Source organism: Chiloscyllium plagiosum, unplaced genomic scaffold, assembly GCF_037043375.1.
Source record: "Chiloscyllium plagiosum isolate Xiang-an unplaced genomic scaffold, Cpla_swu_hap1 HiC_scaffold_7, whole genome shotgun sequence".
NCBI lineage: Eukaryota > Metazoa > Chordata > Chondrichthyes > Orectolobiformes > Hemiscylliidae > Chiloscyllium > Chiloscyllium plagiosum.
In genome coordinates this window covers 56,598,935-56,620,502 of record NW_028270145.1, presented here as the reverse complement: position 1 = coordinate 56,620,502, position 21,568 = coordinate 56,598,935, and the positions used below count along the sequence as shown (strand labels likewise).

At 41.1% G+C, this 21,568-nt stretch overlaps 1 protein-coding gene across 3 annotated transcripts in view; it reads right to left on the bottom strand.

The window, feature by feature from the left end:
• The window catches only part of erich2 (glutamate-rich 2), a 256,997-nt gene that overhangs the window by 33,004 nt on the left and 202,425 nt on the right, over positions 1–21,568 (bottom strand). For all 3 annotated transcript variants that reach the window (XM_043693703.2, XM_087989049.1, XM_043693704.2), the window contains one exon: positions 9,350–9,421. In XM_043693703.2, the coding sequence (XP_043549638.1) occupies positions 9,350–9,421 (72 nt within the window). The remainder of the gene's footprint in view (positions 1–9,349; positions 9,422–21,568) is intronic.

Here is a 21,568-nt window from a genome sequence, read left to right as displayed (position 1 = left end):
TGGTGGGAAAGATGCTGGAGTCTATTATAAAGGATGAAATTACAACACATCTGGATAGTAGTAACAGGATAGGTCAGAGTCAGCATGGATTTATGAAGGGGAAATCATGCTTGACTAATCTTCTGGAATTTTTTGAGGATGTAACTCTGAAGATGGACGAGGGTGACCCAGTAGATGTAGTGTACCTGGACTTTCAGAAAGCTTTTGATAAAGTCCCACATAGGAGGTTAGTGAGCAAAATTAGGGCGCATGGTATTGGGCGAAAAGTACTAACTTGGATTGAAAGTTGGTTGGCTGATAGGAAACAAAGACTAGTGATAAACGGCTCCATTTCGGAGTGGCAGGCAGTGACCAGTGGGGTACCGCAGGGATCAGTACTGGGACCGCAGCTTTTTACAATATATGTTAATGATATAGAAGATGGTATTAGTAATAATATTAGCAAATTTGCTGATGATACAAAGCTGGGTGGCAGGGTGAAATGTGAGGAGGATGTTAGGAGATTACAGGGTGACCTGGACAAGTTAGGTGAGTGGTCAGATGCATGGCAGATGCAGTTTAATGTGGATAAATGTATGGTTATCCACTTTGGTGGCAAGAACAGGAAGGCAGATTACTACCTAAATGGAATCAATTTAGGTAAAGGGGCAGTACAGAGAAATCTGGGTATTCTTGTACAGCAGTCAATGAAGGTAAGCATGCAGGTACAGCAGGTAGTGAAGAAGGCTAATAGCATGCTGGCCTTCATAACAAGAGGGATTGAGTATAGAAGCAAAGAGGTTCTTCTGCAGCTGTACAGTGCCCTGGTGAGACCATACCTGGAATACTGTGTGCAGTTCTGGTCTCCAAATTTGAGGAAAAACATTCTGGCTATTGAGGGAGTGCAGCGTAGGTTCACGAGGTCTATTCCTGGAATGCCGGGATTACCTTACACTGAAAGACTGGAGCGACTGGGCTTGTATACCCTTGAGTTTAGAAGACTGAGAGCGAATCTGATTGAGACATATAAGATTATTAAAGGATTGTACACTCTGGAGGCAGGAAACATGTTTCCACTGATGGGTGAGTGCCGAACCAGAGGACACAGCTTAAAAATACGGGGTAGACCATTTAGGACAGAGATGAGAAGAAACTTCTTCACCCAGAGAGTGGTGGCTGTGTGGAATGCTCTGCCCCAGAGGGCAGTGGAGGCCCAGTCTCTGGATTCATTTAAGAAAGAGTTGGATAGAGCTCTCAAGGATTGTGGAATCAAGGGTTATGGAGTTAAGGCAGGAACAGGATACTGATTAAGGATGATCAGCCATGATCATATTGAATGGTGGTGCAGGCTCAAAGGGCAGAATGGCCGACTCCTGCACCTACTGTCTATTACTTTCTGCTGGTGCATTTTTACAAACAATGTACTAACAAGGAAGGGCCAGTGGTGAGGTTGCAGCTTCCAATGAACAGTTACTGTAGGCGGTCAACTCATATTAGTGCTCATTATAACTTAGTTATTGAAAGGGCACGGGTAAATAGATGAAAGCAAAGACGAGGTGAAAGCATGGATTCACTTTTTATTAATTTTTATAGACTGGTTGAGAAGTATATTCCTGAAAGGTTGAAGGCAGAACTGATTTACAACCAGATCATAGTTTGGGCTGCAGGTGCGATCTTGTTAGACGTTTTGTAGACGAAGGACATTTTAACTCTTGAGAAATCACTTTAAATTGTGAGGCAAACAATCTCAGGAAACAGATTCAAGTTTTTGCTCCAGAGGAAAACAATAATGAACAATTCAGATTGTAGGTAACAGGGAGATAGTGCATAAAAACCTCAGCTTTTCAAAATGGAAACAAACATACTGACCACAGTTTCAAAATGTATGGTGGGGACAAGCCAAAAAATGTGAAGAATTTCCAGCAGGGAAGCAGATTATCATCACTGTGGAAAAGTAAGTCTTTTTAAAGCAGCCTTGTTCGTTGTTTTAAAATGAAGCCAACCAGAAGAACAGAGGGGGAAATCCTTAAAACAATGCTATATTCAAGAAGTGAAAACCACAAGGTCAGATCAAATCTTTCCTAGGAGAAATAAACAATACTGAGAACAAGAATTGGAGTTTTAAACTGGAAGTAGTTAGACATCCCCATAGACTTTTAGGGTGTCAGTTTTATTGAGTCACCTGAAATGAATTGCACAAATTAAATTGCAACTAAGGTTTTTTACAAATACATTAAGGACAAAAGGGTAACTTGGGAGAGAATAGGGTCCCCCAAAGCTCAGCATGGCGAACTTTGTGTGGAGCTGCAGGAGATGGGAGAGATACTAAACAAGCATCTTGAATTAGCCTTTACTGTGGAGAAGTCCATGGAACATATAGAATGGTGGGAAATAGATGGTGGCATCATGAAAAATCTCCATATTACAGAGAATCAAGTGCTGGATGTCTTGAAATGATGGATACATCCCCAGGACCTCATCAGGTGCATCCTAGAACTCTGTGGGAAGCTAGGGAAGTGATTTTTGGGCCCCTTGCTGAGATATTAGTATCATCTATAGTCACAGGTGAGGTGCCGGAAGATTGGAGGTTGGCTAATGTGGTGTCACTATTTAAGAAATGTGGTAAGGATAAGCCAAGGAACTATAGACCAGTGAGCCTGACGTTGGTGGTGGGCAAGTTGTTGGAGGGAATCCTGAGGGACAGGATTTACATGTATTTGGAAAGGCAAGGACCGATTAGAGATAGTCAACATGGCTTTGTGCATTGGAAATCATGTCTCACGAACTTGGTAGAGTTTTTTGAAGAAGTAACAAAGAGGATTGAGGAGGGCCGAGTGGTGGATGTGACCAATATGCACTTCAGTAAGGTGTTTGTGGGATATAGGTAAAGCAGTGTTACTTCTGCAATCATAATTGTTTATGCAAGGTAAATGAACTCACACCAGGCCGGATGAGTTCAGAGATTAACAGCTGAGTTTAGATTAGAAACAGATGTAAACAGGGGAGGAGCAATGGGAGGAGGGAAGCGAAACGAAATACATAAATATTGTGTACTCGTTAAATTCAGTGTGTGTGTGTGTGACTGCCTTGTGGACAGTGGACACCACACCCCTCTTGCAAGAGCGTAATAAACGATACTACTGATTCAGATCTTGTCTCGGACTGAAATTATTGAAGTGAGTGAGCTTCGTTTCTCACAGTATTCGACAAGGTTCCCTTTAGGAGACTGGTCAGCAAGGTTAGATGTCATGGAATACAGGGAGAACTAGCCATTTGGATATAGAACTGGCTCAAAGGTAGAAGACAGAGGGTGGTGGTGAAGGGTTGTTTTTCAGACTGAAGGCCTGTGACCAGTGGAGTGCTACAAGGATCGGTCCACTACTTTTCATCAGTTATATAAATGATTTGGATGTGAATGTTGAAGGCGCAGTTCGTAAGTTTGCAGATGACACCAAAACTGGAGGTGTAGTAGACAGCAAAGAAGGTTATCTCAGATTACAACGGAATCTTGATCAGATGAGCCAATGGGCAGTGGCAGATAGAGTTTAATTTAGCCAGTGGCAGATAGAGTTTAATTTAGAGAAATGTGAGGTGCTGCATTTTGGGAAAGCAAATATTAGCAGGACTTATACACTTAATGGTAAAGTCCTAGGGAGTGTTGCTGAACAAAGAGACCTTGGAGTGCCGGTTCATATTTCCTTGAAAATAAAGTAGCAGATGGATAGGATAGTGAAGAAGGCATTTGGTATGCTTTCCTTTATAGTCAGAGTATTGAGTACAGGAGTTGGGAGGTCGTGTTGCGGCTGTACAGGACATTGGATAGGCCACTGTTGGAATATTGCATGCAATTCTGGTCTCCTTCCTATCGGAAAGATGTTGTGAAACTTGAAAGGGTTCAGAAAAGATTTACAAGGATGTTGCCAGGGTTGCAGGATTTGAGCTATGGGGAGAGGCTGAATAAGCTGGGGCTGTTTTCCCTGGGCTATTGGAGGCTGAGGGGTGACCTTATAGACGTTTATAAAATCATGAGGGACATGGATAGGATAAATAGACAAAGTCTTTTTCCCTGGAGTGGGGGAGTCCAGAACTCGAGGGCATAGGTTTAGGATGAGAGGGAAAGGTCTAAAAGAGACCTAAGGGACACCGTGTTCATGCAGAGGGTGGTACATGTATGGAATGAGCTGCCAGAGGAAGTGGTGGAGGCTGGTACAATTGCAACATTTAAGAGGCATTTGGATGGGTATATGAATAGGAAGGGTTTAGCGGGATATGGGCCAAGTGCTGGCAAATGGGACTAGATTAGGTTGGGATATCTAGCTGGCATGGACGAGTTGGACCGAAGTGTCTGTTTCCGTGCTGCACATCTCTATGACTCAATGACTTTATTACCTGCCAAATTACAAGGACTTGGAGAAAAACATAAAGGCCAGCAAGCAGGCAAGATCAAATATAAAGACCAAGAACTCCTTGAAGCTCTCTGTCATACAGAATCAAAAATGTTCTCTATAAGATAGAAATACACATTCAAAACTGAGACTGATGTGTAAGATTGATGAGATTGCTGACGCAATGAATGAATTTTGAATTGAATCCCCCAAAATCGTTTTCAGGATGGGAGCAATTAGAGACCAAATATTTATGCCATTCTCAAACTTAAAGGTGAAATAGAAAAGTTGCAATAACAAAGCCTTATCTAATCACGTACCAGGCCATCAAAATGGTGATCAGGAATTGATACGGTTCCAAAATCAAACATTCTTTGAGAATCTGGGTGGATTTGACTCAGTTAAACAAAGCAATGCAATATGAGATCTACCCAATAGTTTCAGTGGATGAAAGCCCAGTAAAACTCTCCAAGACCACCCTGTTTAGCAAACAGATGGTAACAGTTCATTTAGACAACCACCCCAGATGAAAAACCCAGATTGCTGACAACATTTATAATGCCATTATTTTAATAGATGAATCTTTAGGATTGTGTTTGTTCCAAAGATTTGTCAGAGAACAATGTCCAACAATCAGAAGGCATTGATGGTGAAATGGGCCTCGTAGGTGACACACCGATAAATGCATCCACAAAGCAGGAACACAACCAAAGAATTAGAACACCCTTGAGAGTCCGACATGAATGCAGGTCATTCCATGAAAACTGAGAGTTTGCCAAACCTAATATATAATCTCTTTGACACATCATTCAAGCCACTAGATTAACAGTTGATCAATGAAAAAAAAAGTCAACCCATAAGAGAGTTTCAATTATCTCAGAGCATCACAGAACTTCAACATTCCTGAGTATGGTAAATCAAGTGGCTAAATTCTGATCAAATTTGGCAGAAGTCAACAAGTTCTTCAGGCAGACTTTACGACAGGGTAAAAAATGATGCTGGATTATAGACCAGCAAAATGCTTTTGAAAGGAGATGATCCATGTTTTGCAACTATAATAATGACAGATATGTTATCTACAGGACAGGTGGAATACTCTCTTTCAACTTTCAAGAAGATGGCAATTCATTATTCCTCCAGGTTGAGTGAAGATATTCTGGCATCAGATAGCAGTCTCAAGACACTTGAAGATTGGCTTAGAAAGGCTGTTGGAGAAATCATCAGATTGGGTCTTAATGCTGTTAGTCAGTTTGGGAATTCTCAGAAAACTGGAAGGTGGTGCCATTTGATGGTAATCTGATGTTTTGACTTGGCCAAATACACAGAAGTGAAACCTTTACAAACTAGGAGTAACAGTGGGTTGTTTCCGATAAGGATGAAAATCCTGTAGAAAGTGGGCTTTACAAGTTTATGTGCACTTTTTGATATTATTCATCACTTTATATTAATAAGGTTAATAAGGTAATTTTTGAAGATTAGAATATAATTACCTACTAATTAATGTTTAACGCATCTTATTTTTAGTTTGGTTGTTAGAATAAAAGTCTTGAAAATTTAAATCATCTTGAAGTTACTTTCGGCTTGTCACTGAAAATTAAAAAAAAATTGTATGAAGTTATTGGTTTTAACAGGGATCACAATACCAACTAACACTCCTGGATTCCCTTTACTTTAGCTTTATAAGGCTTGTTGATGTCACATATGGTCAAATGCTGCCTCCATGTCAACGGTTGCAACGATGTCAGTGGTGGCAACTCTCATCTCACCTCATCTCATCTCTTTTGTGCATATTTGGGCTCAGACTAAATACATTTTGGAGTGGAGTAGAATGATGAAATTCAAACTTCGCACTGGGGTAAGTAGATTATTGCTCAGTAAGTTGCTTGACAGTACCATTGATCACACCTTCCATCACTTCACAAACATTGAAAGTGGACTTATTGGGGTTAACTGACCAGAATGAATTTGTCCTGCTTTTCTGTGCACTGAACTTCCAACATCTCGACTAGATGCCAGTGTTATAACTGTACAGGAATAGCTTGGCTGGAGACATAGCTAGTTCTGGAACATAAATCTTCATCATACTGGACAGATGTTGTTCGATTCCATCATCTTTGTTATATCCAGTACACTCAGTTTTCTGATACACGGAGTGAATTCAATTGGTTCAAGATAGGTTTCTGTAATCATGAGAATCTCATGATTTTGTGGGCGGCACGGTGGCACAGTGGTTAGCACTGCTGCCTCACAGCGCCAGAGACCCGGGTTCAATTCCCGCCTCAGGCGACTGTGTGGAGTTTGCACGTTCTCCCCGTGTCTGCGTGTGTTTCCTCCGGGTGCTCCGGTTTTCTCCCACAGTCCAAAGATGTGCAGGTCAGGTGAATTGGCCATGCTGAATTGCCCGTAGCGTTGGGTAAGGGGTGGATGTGTGGGTGTGGGTGGGTTGCGCTTCGGTGGGTCGGTGTGGACTTGTTGGGCCGAAGGGCCTGTTTCCACACTGTAATGTAATGTAATCTAATCTAATCATGAGAAGGCGGAGATCATTAATTTGTTTGGCAATTGTAACTGAAGGTAGTTGTGACTGTTTCAAATTGTCCTTTGCACATATATGCTGGGATATTTATGGAATTATTATTAATTGTTCATGACCATTCATAACTAAAGAAGTACTGCTGAGTTTTGATCTGATCCATTGCTTGTGGGATAGTTTAGGTTACAGTGTACTGTTGCTGCTCTTCAGCATGTATGTATTGTAGCTTTGCTTGATTTCAGTTTAGATACAACCGATAGCAGCTTCTGGCATGCTCTTCTATATTCCTCACTGAAATGGGATAGATTTTCTGACTTGAGGATAATGGTAAAGTGAAGAATCTGCTGGAGATGGCTGATCATGTTGGAATTCAATTCTGTGGATCATCCATAGTGCCTTATTGATTCCCAGTTTTGAGCTGCTAGATCTGTTGTGAGTCGAAACCATTTGGCACAGATAGTGCCACACAAAAACATAGAGGGATTTTTTCAATATTGCTCATTGGTCATTCCAACCAAAGGATATTTTGCATTGTGATAGATGGATTGATTAGGACAAGGTGAAGAAAGTTCCCTCATGGTTTTCTTACCAGCTGCTGCAGACTGAGTCTTGTCAGTATGGGTGCTACCAAAAAATTCATATTTTTTGACATTGATATTCCCACACAGATTACACTCTATAAAAACACAGAAAATATGAGCAGCAGCAAACCATGTGGCCCTTTAAGCCTGCTCCAGCAATTCAACAAGATCATAGCTGATACTCTAAATTAACAACATCTCTCCACAATTACTCTATTTCCTGCTCTTTCTCCATACCCTTGACACGTTTAGCCTCCAATGTCGATCTGGTTATTTCTTAAATAGATTGTGATTTGGTCTTTGCAGCCTTCTGTAGTGGAGAATTCCACAGGTTCACTTCCCTTTAAGCAAAGGGATTCTTCCTCATCTCAGTTTGAATGGCTCACTGCATATCCCCAGACTGTGACCCTGAACATTTCTACTTTCAATGTTTCCTCCAGATGGAGGAAGGACATTTGTTCATCAGCCAATGGAGCTGATGGAGGACAATCAGTGGTAATCACAAGAGGCTTCCTTGTTTGGAATCAACTTTCAGGCCAGGCATAGTCACTCCCTCCCAACTGTATACTATTGAATCAATGCAACCTGGTTGATCTGTCTTATCAGTGAGACAGGACATAACCAGAGGCGATTATTAAGAGTCTAGATTGAGACTATGAACCTTGTAAATATGACTATGTGCCCTCTAAGCTGCACAATCTCTCAGATGCTCCCCACATGGTGTTCTGATGTCAGTCTGAGTATTGAAAACCAGTTTTGAAAGCTGCTGCTGCACATGGATCTGGGATGTCTGCGCAGCTCAGTAAACTAGTAGAGGGAACATTGAGTATGACTCTATGTGTTGTTTGACTAGTCTATATTTTGGCATAAATCCCCAGACACAAGTGAGAAGGGGTTGTGGGGTTGACAGGCAAATGTGTCTTCAGCCTAGGTCAATGCAAGTTGGTCCATACAGTTTTATATTATTTTAGTTTTTTTATATCACCTTGATACAAAGCAGGAGCTTCCTGGGCCATGTCAGAAGACAAATAAAAGTCAATCACATTCCTGTAGATTGAGTGTCACATAGAGGCCAGACCCACATTTTCACAAATACGTTTGAATTAAAAAACACTTTCATTCCAAATTTCTAACAACATATTGTTAGGACAAGTATAAAACATAATTCAGGTCATACTTCAGTAAGGATTTTAAAAATTAAACAACTTGATTGTCAAGGTTACACAAGTTATTGTATTGCATGAAATGATCTCATCTAACGATTGATTCAGACACTATCCCACTTATTAAGATCAGAACACCATCAGAATATTGCTCCAATAACCTTATGTTGAGCCATTTAAGTCTTGATCTAGCACACTATATTGGAAGAATTTAATTCTATTCTTCCAGACAGAACGTGATTTTTTTTTTGTCAACATTTACCCTTTCGAAAACATCTAATTTAACATCATGGGAGACTATTTCTAAATTCAGTGCACTTTCCTTAAAAGAATAAACTGAAATAACCAGATTGCAAGAATGGTGTGATTATTTAAAATTGAAAAATTCTTTTTAAAATTTAGTAGCCAGTTACGAATTCTACACAGCAAAACATAATCTATTAGTTTCTGCAAACTAATTAAAATATACAAAAACTTAATCAAATAATATTTTTCCTCATAAAAATGTAAATTACTTTCTTTCAAGGCAATTCAAACAAGAAAAAAAAACCCATTAAAAGATGTCACGTAATGCTTTTGTGATGAAATGTCACTATCAGAAAAAATATGTATACTTTGGTACAGAATTTCACACACTACAGTGCTCCTCACAAAACAATGCCATTCAGTCCTACTTGGAAAAAGATGTCAAATAAGTTTCACCCAGCTTACCTAACTGTATTTTCATGTCTAGAAGTATTTTGAATTGTTGGGCCTCTGGATTTTCAGGTTCATAAATGAGAACTAAATATAGAATGTCAAAGAAAGAACAAAATGCAATTAATCTCGATTACCTTAATCAAATGTTCAACAGCAAAAGTCATTGTAAATATATTAATGATGCAAAACCTTCTGTTTCAAACTTCAATGCATCATTAAGTAGTGTTTTCAAGTTTCTATTTTCTTTTCCAGCATATAGTTAAAAAAAAACTTAAATGGCATCTGACCTATCATTGGTGTCATGCTGCCACTTTGCTTTTGCTGTTGGAATTTTTCACTTTTTTTTGGTATTTGCAGAAGACCACCCAATAGCAACCATAAAAAAGGGAGAAGAATCCTTCCACATTGGGATTAAAAAACGTACTGCAAAGTTTTAGGATTTGAAGATTCTGCATCCTGCTGCCGTTCTCAAACTGTATTTTAATTAATCTAATTTTGTATGCTGCTAATTATAGAGTCATAGTGATGTATAGCAGGAAGCAGACCCTTCGGTCCAAGTCGTTCATGCCGAACAGATATCCCAACCCAATCTAGTCCCAGCTGCCAGCACCTGGCTCATATCCCTCCAAACCCTTCCTATTCATATACCCATCCAGATGCCTTTCAAATATTGCAATTGTAGTAGCCTCCACCAATTCCTCTGGCAGCTCATTCCATACATGTACCACACTCTGTGTGAAAACGTTGTCCCTTAGACCTTTCCCTCTCACCCTAAACCTATGCCCTCAAGTTCTGGACTCCCCCACCCCAGGGAAAATACTTTGTCTATTTATCCTATCCATGTCCCTCATGATTTTAGTGACAAACATTTTAGGTGTTTTGAATTCCAAAGTAAAAAAAAAACAGAAATTTGGAGAGACTTGATGATCAATCTAAAATCCTACAGTTAAACTATGGGGCTGGGGTAAATTACTTAGATTTAAAGATTTGTATTTCTGGGTAATTCAAGCTAAAACACACTAACACAATGGTGAATGAAGTTCAAGTCATTTTTAAATTGCAAACTCTCATACAGAAGTTTAAAAGGAAGCAATTCAAAGGATGGGCCTGGTCTCGTCTGAAAACACTCCAAATGGTTGTATCATGCTATACCACCTGTCCATCATGGAGAAATTTGCAAAGGACAACACTTTTGACCACAAAGGCCATCAGGCAGTGATCAACAGGTAATGTCCTTAAAATGTTATGGGAAAAGGAGAATTTTGACCCTGTCAGGTGGTACTCTGAGCAGACTGTCAAAACTATTTGGCAAAGTGCCTCATCACTAGAACAGTCCAACAAGCACCAAATCGTAGCTTGGTTGGTGATGAGAAAGGCACTACCAATCAGATCCCTGATTTACCCCCAGTCTCTCTGTGCTATTTCATGCTGCCCTCAAAGCGGCAACAAGGGAGAAAGGACTGTCACACATCTCCTTTTGTAATGTCTCTGTGGTGCACACTGAGACAAACATTGACTGCACTTGGAAGACCATCAATTCGATGAAAGATGCTGTTTGATCTGCCTGAAACTTATTGGTCTTCCTGTGTAAAGAGTTGTCCTCAATCATGAGTGCAGACTGGCACAATCCGAAGTCCAGAAATGCAATCAATGAGGTAGCCTCAAGTCCTTCACTGGGCAGGGAATTCCACTGATTCACAACCTTTGGGTGAAGAAGTTCCTCTTCAGCTCAATCCTAAATCTGCTCCCCCTTATTTTGAGGCTTTGCCCCCTAGTTCTAGTTTCAACTGCCAGATGAAATAATCTCCCTGCTTCTATCTTAACTATTCTCTTCATAATTTTATGTTTCTAAGATCCTGCTCATTCTTCTAAATTCCAATGAGTATAATTCCAGTCTACTCAATCTCTCCTCATAAGCCAATCCTCCCAACTCCAGCATCAACCCAGTGAACCTCCTCTGCACCCCCCTCAATGCCAGTACATCTGTTCACAAGTAAGGAGACCAAAACTGTACATATTACTCCAGGCGCAGCATAACCTCGCTGTTTTTACATTTCATCCCTTTAGCAATAAAGGACAATACTCCATTTCCCTTAACAACCAACTGCACCTGCCAACCAACATTTTGTAATTTCTGTACAAGCACACCCAAGTCCCTCTGCACAGCAGCCTGCTGCAGTTTTTCACCATTTAAATAATAGCCCATTTTGCTGTTATTCCTACCAAAATGAATGACCTCACATTTATCAACATTGTATTCCATCTGCCAGACCCTTGTCCACTCACTTCACATATCTATATCCCTCTGCAGACTTTCAGTGTCCTCTGCACACTTTGCTCTACCACTCCACACTGTAGAGAATCTAATCTAATCTAATATAATATAATCATTTTTTGTCATCTGCGAACTTTGATACACGACACATGGTCCCCATCTCTATATCGTCTATGTAAAGTATAAATAGTCCCAACATTGATCCCTGTGGCACACAATTAGCTACTGACTGCGAACCATTTATCCCCACTGTTTGCTTTCTATTGGTTAACCAATCTTCTATCCATGCTAATACCCATAACGCTGTGCTTATTTAATCTTATGCAGTATCCATTGTGTGGCATCTTGTTGAATGCCTTCTGGAAATCCAGATAGACTATATCCACTGGTTCCACAGTTGTCCACAGTGCTCATAACATTCTCAAAAGAATTTCAGTAAATTGGTTAAGCTTGCCCTGCCTGTCATGAACTCTTGTTGCATCTGACCGATAGGACAATTCCTATCCAGGTGTCTTGCTATTTCTTCCTTGATTATAGATTCAAACATTTTCTTGTAATAAAGACCTCCCCATACTCAATGACATGGCTTGTTGCTTGGGTGTAGAGAATGTCTGTCCAAATCAGATAGGCATTAGGATGTGTATGGTTTTAGCACCATCCTAAACTTTAAAATTTCCAGCACATGCCCACAAACTGGGTGTGGTGTACTGTGGAGAAGGGGAATACTGTGAGTACACCAGTGAGCCTCAATATCATATTGTAATATCTACTAGTGAATGCCTCCAGTAGGGAACGGATGAATATAATGAATGCTCCAGCTGAGCACTTTCTCAAAGAATTGCATCCCAAGAGGAAGCAAATCCTAAAACTGCTGGAACATTGAAGGAAGAAGAGGAGAGAGGCCCAGGCAGCAATGTAGCAGTAAATCAAACAGGAGATCAAAAACTGGGAGGGGATATGAAAATGAAATTGGATGATGCACAGTCGTGGCAAAGAATTTGGAATTGGGGTGTTAAGGTGAACACTCATTCTTGGATTAGATTTGCTTTTCAAATACTGGTGGTGTTGCAGTTGAAAATCTAGGTTGAACGCTATTGAACACGAAGTTCACTGCCAGCATAAACACTGACATGCCCCAGAAAAACTATCCAGAAGTTGCAAGCAGATAAACAGGGGTTTCCAGGGAAATAAGTGTTGTCCCTTTATTAGAAATGGCTGTCCCTTTATTAGAAATGGCAAGTAGGAATAGACCAGAGACATTATTGGAAAGAATTCTAAGGAACTGAATATAGTTACACTTGGAGGTATGTGGGATTAATCAGTATGCATTTTTAAAGCGAAGGTTATGTTCAACAAATTTGGTTGAATTGTTTGAGAACACAACCAAGAGTGTTGACGAGCGTAATACATTTGATTTGGTCTCCATAGACTTTAACAATGTTTTGATAAGATTCCTCATGGCAAACTGCTCAAGAAAATAAGATTCCATGGGATCCAAGGCAAAATGATATGTCAGGAAGCAGACGATGAAGGTAGTAGGATGTTTCTATGACTGAAAGTCTGTTTCCAATGGGGTTCTGCAGGGCTTAGTGCTAATGCCCGTACAGTTTGTGGTGTACATTAATGATCTGGACTTAACTAGAGAAGGTGCCATCAAATGACATAAAAATCAATGGTATGGTACATCATGAGGAAGATGAGGTGGGCAGAACAGTGGCAAATGAAATTGAACCCAGAAAAGTGTGAGGTAGGGCAGGGCAGGTCCATAAGATTAGCTTAGCAGAGAAAACAAGAAGTTTATGCTGGAACTGTATAAAACACTGGTTAGGCCACAACTTGAGTACCCCGCACAGTTCTGTTTACTACATTGTAAGAAGGACGTGACTGCACTAGAGAGGTGCAGTGAAGGTTTGCTTCCCAGGCTAAGGGTCTGAGCTTTCAGGAAATATTGTATGGACTTGGGTGGTTTCCTTGTAGCAGCGAAAGTTGAGAAGAGACCAGTAGAGGTGCATACAATAATAGGCAGAATAGACAGGGTGGATGGGAAAGTACTTTTTTCATTTGTAGAAGGGTCAATAACCAGGGGGCACAGATTTGACTTAAGAGGTAGAAGGCCAAGAAGAAAGTTGAGGAGTATTGTTTTCACCTAGAAGATGGCAAGAATCTAGAACGCACTGCCTGAAAGGATGGTTAAGTCAGAAACTCTGGTAACATTTCAGCAGTATAAAGATACTTGTGTTGCCGTAGCAAGATTAGGAAATGGGATGAATGTCATCAGATAATTGATGACTGGGATGGATATGATGGGTTGAATGGCCTCTAGGTGCTGTAAGCATTTTTAAGTCTATATACGATATAGAGACATTGGAATTTGAGAATCTTACCAGCCAACCGGCTATCAGAATTTGGAGCAAGGAGTGAGAACCACCAACGATCATGACTTCCTATGGCACAGTCAAGAGCCAAAAGCAGGGAGTTGTTGTGCTCATTAGCTAAAGAAATTGATTAAGACAACGAGATAGATACATGGATACAGGCATAAAGCAGGCTGGGAGGTTGGTGTAGGGTAACCTTTAGTTGAGCTGTTAAGGGTTAAAAGAAAGCATATTAAAAGTAAGCTTACTTCAGAAATGCACAGATGTGGAGATGACAGTCATTTACCTACACCATAAAAAACCATGATAACTAATGTAAAACTAGAAACTTGCTAATGTTACAGAGAGATGCTTGCTGTAAGTGAGAATCTGTTTGCATTTTCAAGGGATATGGTTGATGGACATGGGCACAGGAGTAGTATGATTAACTTTACAATGGAAAATATTTATTTTAACTAAGGACTCATCCAGCTTTTTAATGAGACATCAATACTGTAATTGTCTTGTAGTCTTTATGGTCACATGACAAATGGTATCTGGCAAATGGTCTCTGTTTAGAATTCAAATCTTCTCAATGTCGTGTGTTGCTTAAAATACTACAACAGTCTTGACAGCACTTCACAAGCACACATTCATGTATTGATTAACAATATTCGTGATCAATCATTCTCTCCCTTGTAACCACTAGATCAGATACATCCATGCAAATGCAATTTTGAAATGAATTGGGGAAAGAACTGAATGAAATACAGAGCATGAATGAATAGGAACAGATCACTGTGGAACAGGACAGGAACGAAGTTGCTATTCAGAGGGCCAACATGCTTGCTGCCTTGCTTGATAAAGGTTTGTTGGACTCACTTTTATTGCATTGCATAACTATAAGAGACTATGCCATCCAATGTGCAGCAGATGGCAACTCAGTAAAAGAGCTGAAAATGTGTTGCTGGAAAAGCGCAGCAGGTCAGGCAGCATCCAGGGAACAGGAGAATCGACGTTTCGGGCATAAGCCCTTCTTCAGGAATGCCCGAAACATCGATTCTCCTGTTCCCTGGATGCTGCCTGACCTGCTGCGCTTTTCCAGCAACACATTTTCAGCTCTGATCTCCAGCATCTGCAGACCTCACTTTCTCCCCAACTCAGTAAAAGAGTCTACTAGTCACATACGTGCTTCCTTTTGTGATGGTTCTGCAAGACTGCAGTCCACCATGGAGTATGTGACAATTTCAAGAACATCTGCCTTAAAGTCTTCATTGTTAGATGCCCTAAGGGTAAAGATACTACTCCACAGATGCATATTCTGTTGCCATAGACACTTGAGGTTATTTGTTTTGATCTCTATATAATTTGGAATTTGTCACAGAGACAGATTAATGCACGGAGACTGCTGTTTTTGATCAGAGACTGTAGTGAGGGGATGTTATGTGCAGCCCCTCATAATTTTGAATACTTTTATCAAATTACCTGCCAACCTTCACTTCTCCAAAGAAAACAATGTCAACCTCTCCAATCCAGCCTTATAACCAAAGTTCTTCATTCTTGTGATTATTTTTCTGCAGTCTCTTTAATGCCTTCACGTTTTCCTAAAACATGGGACACCTTAACACAAATTTACTGGTCACATATTGAAGAACAAATACTGGTAACAAATGCTTGGATTCTTTATAATGAACAGAGTTACTTTTCCAACCTACAACCTTCTGGACTCAATATCTATGTTCAACAATGTTAGGGCTTGAGACACTTTCTCCCAAGTTCTTACCCCAATCCCCACACACCAGGCCTTCTTATCACATGGTCTGCTAATACCCACAACCCATTGTCAGCCATTAATTGCCCTCATTAATAACTATTCATTCTCTCAGACTGATAGTTATCCATTCCTTTGTCATTCCAATTCTTCTCTGTCTCTGGGTTGTATCTACAATTACCATTTACTCCTTACCCTCTTCCCACCTTTTGCATAAAAACCAACATTTTCCTACCTATCATCAACTCTAAGTAAGGGTCACTGTGCCCAAAATGGTAAATCTGATTTCTCTCCCTAGATCTGCCAGACCTGCTGAGTTTTTCCAGCATTTCTGTTTTCATCTCTACACATATATGCTATTGTGGCATCAACACTGCTCCAAATGGTATGTTGCATCTTGTTAAGCATTACTTCCTGAACTCATGATGTATTTTATGTATTCAGTGTTATGCTAATCAAAAAACTGCACGACATAAGATAATATAATAATGTCCAGAACTAAATGCAATACTCCTGCTGAGGCTGAAACAATGTTCTACACAAGTTTAACGTAATCTCCTTGCTTTTCTACTCTAAACTCTATGTACGCTTTCCACATTTAACATTTTCATACTTAGGATCATAGAGATATATAGCACAGAAACAGACCCTTCGGTCCAACCCGCCCATGCCGAACAGATATCCCAACCCAATCCAGTCCCACCTGCCAGCACTCGGCCCATATCCCTCCAAACCCTTCCTATTCATATACCCATCCAAATGCCTTTTAAATGTTGCAATTGTATGAGCCTCCACCATTTCCTCTGGCAGCTCATTCCACACACACACCACCCTCTGTGTGAAAAAGCTGCCCCTTAGGTCTCTTTTATATTATTCCCCTCTCACCCTAAACCTATGCTCTCCAGTTCTGGACTCCTCCAGCCAGGGAAAAGACCTTGTCTATTTACCCTATCCATGCCCCTCATAATTTTGTAAACCTCTATAAGGTCACCCCTCAGCCTCCGACACTGCAGGGAAAATAGCCTTAGCCTATTCAACCTCTCTCTATAACTCAAATCCTGCCAACGTCCTTGTAACTCTTTTCTGAACCCTTTCAAGTTTCACAACATCCTTCCAGTAGGAAGGAGACCAGAATTGCATGCACTATTCCAAAAGTGGACTAACCCAAGGCCTGTAACAGCCGCAACATGGCCTCCCAACTCCTGTACTCTATACTCTGACCAATAAAGGAAAGCATACCAAACGCCTTCTTCACTATCCTATCTACCTGCGACTCCACTTTCAAGGAGCTATGAACCTACAATCCAAGGTCTCTTTGTTCAGCAACACTCTCTAGGACCTTACCATTAAGTGTATAAGTCCTGCTAAGATTTGCTTTCCCAAAATGCAGCACTTCGCATTTATCTAAATTCAACTCCATCTGGCACTCCTCAACCCATTGAGCTCATCTGATCAAGATCCCGTTGTAATCTGAGGTAACCTTCTTCGCTGTCCACTACACCCTCAGGTTTGGTGTCATCTGCAAACTTACTAACTATACCTCTTCAGCTCACATCCAAATCATTTATATAAATGTCGAAAAGTAGGGTACCTTTGAGCCAGTTCTGTATCCAAATGGCTAGTTCTCCCTGTATTCCATGAGATCTAACCTTGCTAACCACTCTCCCATGGGGAACCTTGTCGAACACCTTACTGAAGTCCATATGGATCACCGCGCTGCCCTCATCAATTCTGTTTGTTACTTCTTCAAAAAACTCAATCAAGTTTGTCAGACATAAATTTCCAAGCACAAAGTTACGTTGACTATCCCTAATCAATCGTTGCCTTTCCAAACACATGTAGACGTTGGATTCCCTCCAACAACTTGCCCACCACTGACCTCAGGCTCACCAGTCTATAGTTCCCTGGCTTATCCTTACCATCTTTCTTCAATAGTGGCACAACATTAGCCAACCTCCAGTCTTCCGCAATCTCGTCTGTGACTGTCGATGATACAAATATCTAGCTTCCCACAGTGTTCTAGGGCGGCACGGTGGCACAGTGGTTAGCACTGCTGCCTCACTGTGCCAGAGACCCGGGTTCAATTCCCGGATCAGGCGACTGACTGTGTGGAGTTTGCACATTCTCCCCGTGTCTGCGTGGGTTTCCTCCGGGTGCTCCGGTTTCCTCCCACAGTCCAAAGATGTGCACGTTAGGTGAATTGGCCATGCTAAATTGCCCGTAGTGTTAGGCAAGGGGTAAATGTAGGGGTATGGGTGGGTTGCGAGTCGGTGTGGACTTGTTGGGCCGAAGGGCCTGTTTCCACACTGTAATGTAATGTAATGTAACCTGATCAGGTCCTGGGGATTTGTCCACTTTTAGGCATTTCAAGACATCCAGCATTTCCTCCTTTGTAATATGGACATTTTTCAAGATGTCACCATCTATTTCTCTACATTCTAGATCATCCATGCCTTTTTCCACAGTAAACACTGATGCAAAATACTCATTTAGTATCTCCCCATTTCCTGCGGCTCCACACAAAGACCGCCTTGCTGATCTTTGAGGGACCCTATTCTCTCCCTAGTTATCCTTTTGTCCTTAATGTATTTGTAAAAACCCTTTTCTAGTCTAAACATGGAAATTTCCCATGAATCTGATTGGGTAGGATCATGCAGGAAAATCCTGCCTCCCCATTTTCTCACAGAAATAATGTAGGAACCAGAACTAATTTGCATAGAAGTGGATTTTTCCATTTACCTAATTTACAATCTTTCAGTGGGATTCCCAACTTAGGTTGAAACACAGCAGTTTTATATTGTGGACTCATGTTTATGACTAACCATTGAAATCCATTTAATAAAGAGCTATTGGAACAAGTAAAGAGATAAGAAGTAACTTCAGTTCTAAAGATGGGGAAAAATAGTATGCTGCTTTCCAATATAAATTTTACATGGTAGCCCTATTTTTTTTACTTTAGCATGAATGTGCCCATGAATGGTACAGGAAAAATGACAAGTCTGACCTTACTTTTTGATTTAGATCCCACGCTCTTACAAAAACAGACTTCCTGTATGTGAGAAACACGTAAAATAACCTAGAGATTATAAAACTGGATCAACAATTTAAAGAACATGAGTTTAAAAGATGCCCAGACAATGAGTGAAACTCAATGAGGTTAGGTCTTGTCTTAATCATACATGTTCTTATTCAAAGTGGATCAGGCTTGAGTTCAAAAACTCTAATCCCGTAATCATGGTTTAACTTCTTATAATTTAAGTTGTGTTTGCTGACACCAGCATATGGTGTACTTTGCACCACTTTAAAGTGCATGTTCTGTTTCCATACGAAAGGTTTCAGGGGGTGTGGCCTGGATTGGGGGAAATAATGACTTAGGAAGAGAGGGTAAGTGGGACTGGAGTGGGAGAAGTGGTGGCAATTAGATCCCAGCACGAGGGAGAAAGAAGATTGGAAGAAGCTAAGGTGGAGGGGAAGAGTTTGGCACCCGGAAAAGGGGGAGAGAGGGATAGGAAAATTGTCTCAATTGAAGCATTTGATTGACTCCTAATGCAAACAGCAATTAGCAATGGACAATAAATAGTGTCTTGCAAGTATCACTCTCATTCCAAATACAAATATTGAAAATGGTTTTAAGGCTAGCTGATTTCCCATTGACAGATAGTGGACAGAATTTCTCCTTCTAGGTGTTGCGAGAGTAATGACAAGACGTGACAAAATAGAGTGAGAATGAAAAAGTCAGATTCTTGAAGTCAAAGAAGAATTTTTTTCAGTTTTTTACTCAAACCGTAAATCATGATTTCAGAATCTTGTCATTTAGTGACAACTACCTTATTTCCTTGCACATGCTTTAATTAAAGCCCCAACTGACCCTGTTTATGTACTGTTTCTCACTCTAAAGAGCAGACGATGAGGAAGGCAGAGAGGAGACAGGTGCAAGAGACCCCGGGAGAAGTACCTGTCAGGAACAAGTTGAAGCTTTCGGAAACAGTAGAGACTGATGACACTGCCAGTTCGCAAGGCGGCCAGGTCTGTCAATCAAAAGTTGGCGCAGAGGCAGAGCAGAAGAGTCGGACATCGCACAGAGCCGTGGTAACTGGGGACTCCATCGTGAGAGGAACTGACCGGGGTTTTTGTGGCAGCAGACGGGATTTAAGGATGGTTGCCTTCCTGGTGCCAGGGTGAAAGACATCGCGGACAGAGTGCAGGAAATCCTCAAGGACGAGGGTGAAGAACCAGAGGTGGTGGTACATGTCGGCACAAATGATGTCGGGAAGCAGAGGAGGAACATACTACAGCGGGACTTCAGAGAACTAGGAAGAAGGCTGAAAAGCAGGACGTCCAAGATGGTTATCTCCAGTTTGCTTCCAGTTCCTCGGGCTGGTGTGGCCAGAAACAGGGAGATAATGGACTTGAACGTGTGGTTGGGGAACTGGTGTAGGAAGCAAGGATTTAAGTTCTTGGATCACTGGGGTATATTTTGTGGTAAGCATAAATTCTACAAGAGAAACGGTTTGCACCTTAATAGGTTAGGGACCAGCATTCTGGCAGGCAGGTTTTCTACTGCAACACTGCTCCATTTAAACTAAGTAGCGAGGGGGTGGGGACAAACTGGATGTTTAAAAAGGAGAGTGAAGGGAAAGTTAGAACAAGAGAAGTCAAGAAAGACAACTGTATCAATGAGGCAGAAAACTCGGAAAGGGATCATGCTGTAAAGTTGAGTGAAATAGGGGTTGATGGGAAGGGTGAGAGCAGTAACAAATTAAAAATACTATACATGAATGCACGAAGCATTAGACATAAGATGGATGAGCTTGAGGCTCTTTTGGAAATTGGCAGATACGATATTGTGGGGATAACTGAGACGTGGCTTCAAGTGGACAGGGCCTGGGAAATGAATATTCAAGGCTACACGTGCTATCGTAAGGACAGACTGACGGGCAGAGGAGGTGGGGTGGCCATGTTGGTAAGGGAGGATATTCAGTCCCTTGCGCGGGGGGACCTAGAGTCAGGGGATGTAGAGTCAGTGTGGATAGAGCTGCGAAATACTAAGGGTAAAAAGACCCTCTTGGGAGTCATCTACAGGCCCCCAAACAGTGGTCTGGATGTCGGATGTAAGTTGAATCAGGAGCTGAAATTGGCCTGTCGCAAAGATGTTATTACAGTTGTTATGGGGGATTATAACATGCAGGTAGACTGGGAGAATCAGGATGGTATTGAACCTCAAGAAAGAGACTTTGTGGAGTGCCTCAGAGATGGATTCTTAGAGCAGTTGGTGCTGGAGCCGACCAGGGAGAAGGCAATTCTGGATCTGGTATTGTGTAACGAACCAGAATTGGTCAGAGACCTTGAAGTGAAGGAGCCATTGGGAAGTAGTGACCATAATACATTAAGCTTCAATCTGCAATTTGAGAGGGAGAGGATACAGTCGGAAGTGACAGTACTTCTGTTGAATAAAGGGAACTATGGAGCTATGAGGCAGGAGCTGGCCAAAGCTCAATGGTGCAATACCTGAGCAGGGATGACTGTGGAGGAACAATAGCGGATATTTCTGTGTATAATGCAGAAGTTGCAGAATCAGTTCATTCCTAAAAGGAAGAAAGATCCCAAGAGGAGGCATGGGCGGCCGTGGCTGATGAGGGAAGTTAAGAAACATATAAAGTTAAAAGAGAAAAAGTATAACATAGCAAAGATAAGTGGGAAAACTGAGGACTGGGAAGCTTTTAAAGAGCCACAGAGGATTACTAAGAAGGAAATACGCAGAAGAAAAATGAGGTACGAAGGTAAACTGGCCAATAATATAAAGGAGGATAGTAAAAGCTTTTTTAAGTATT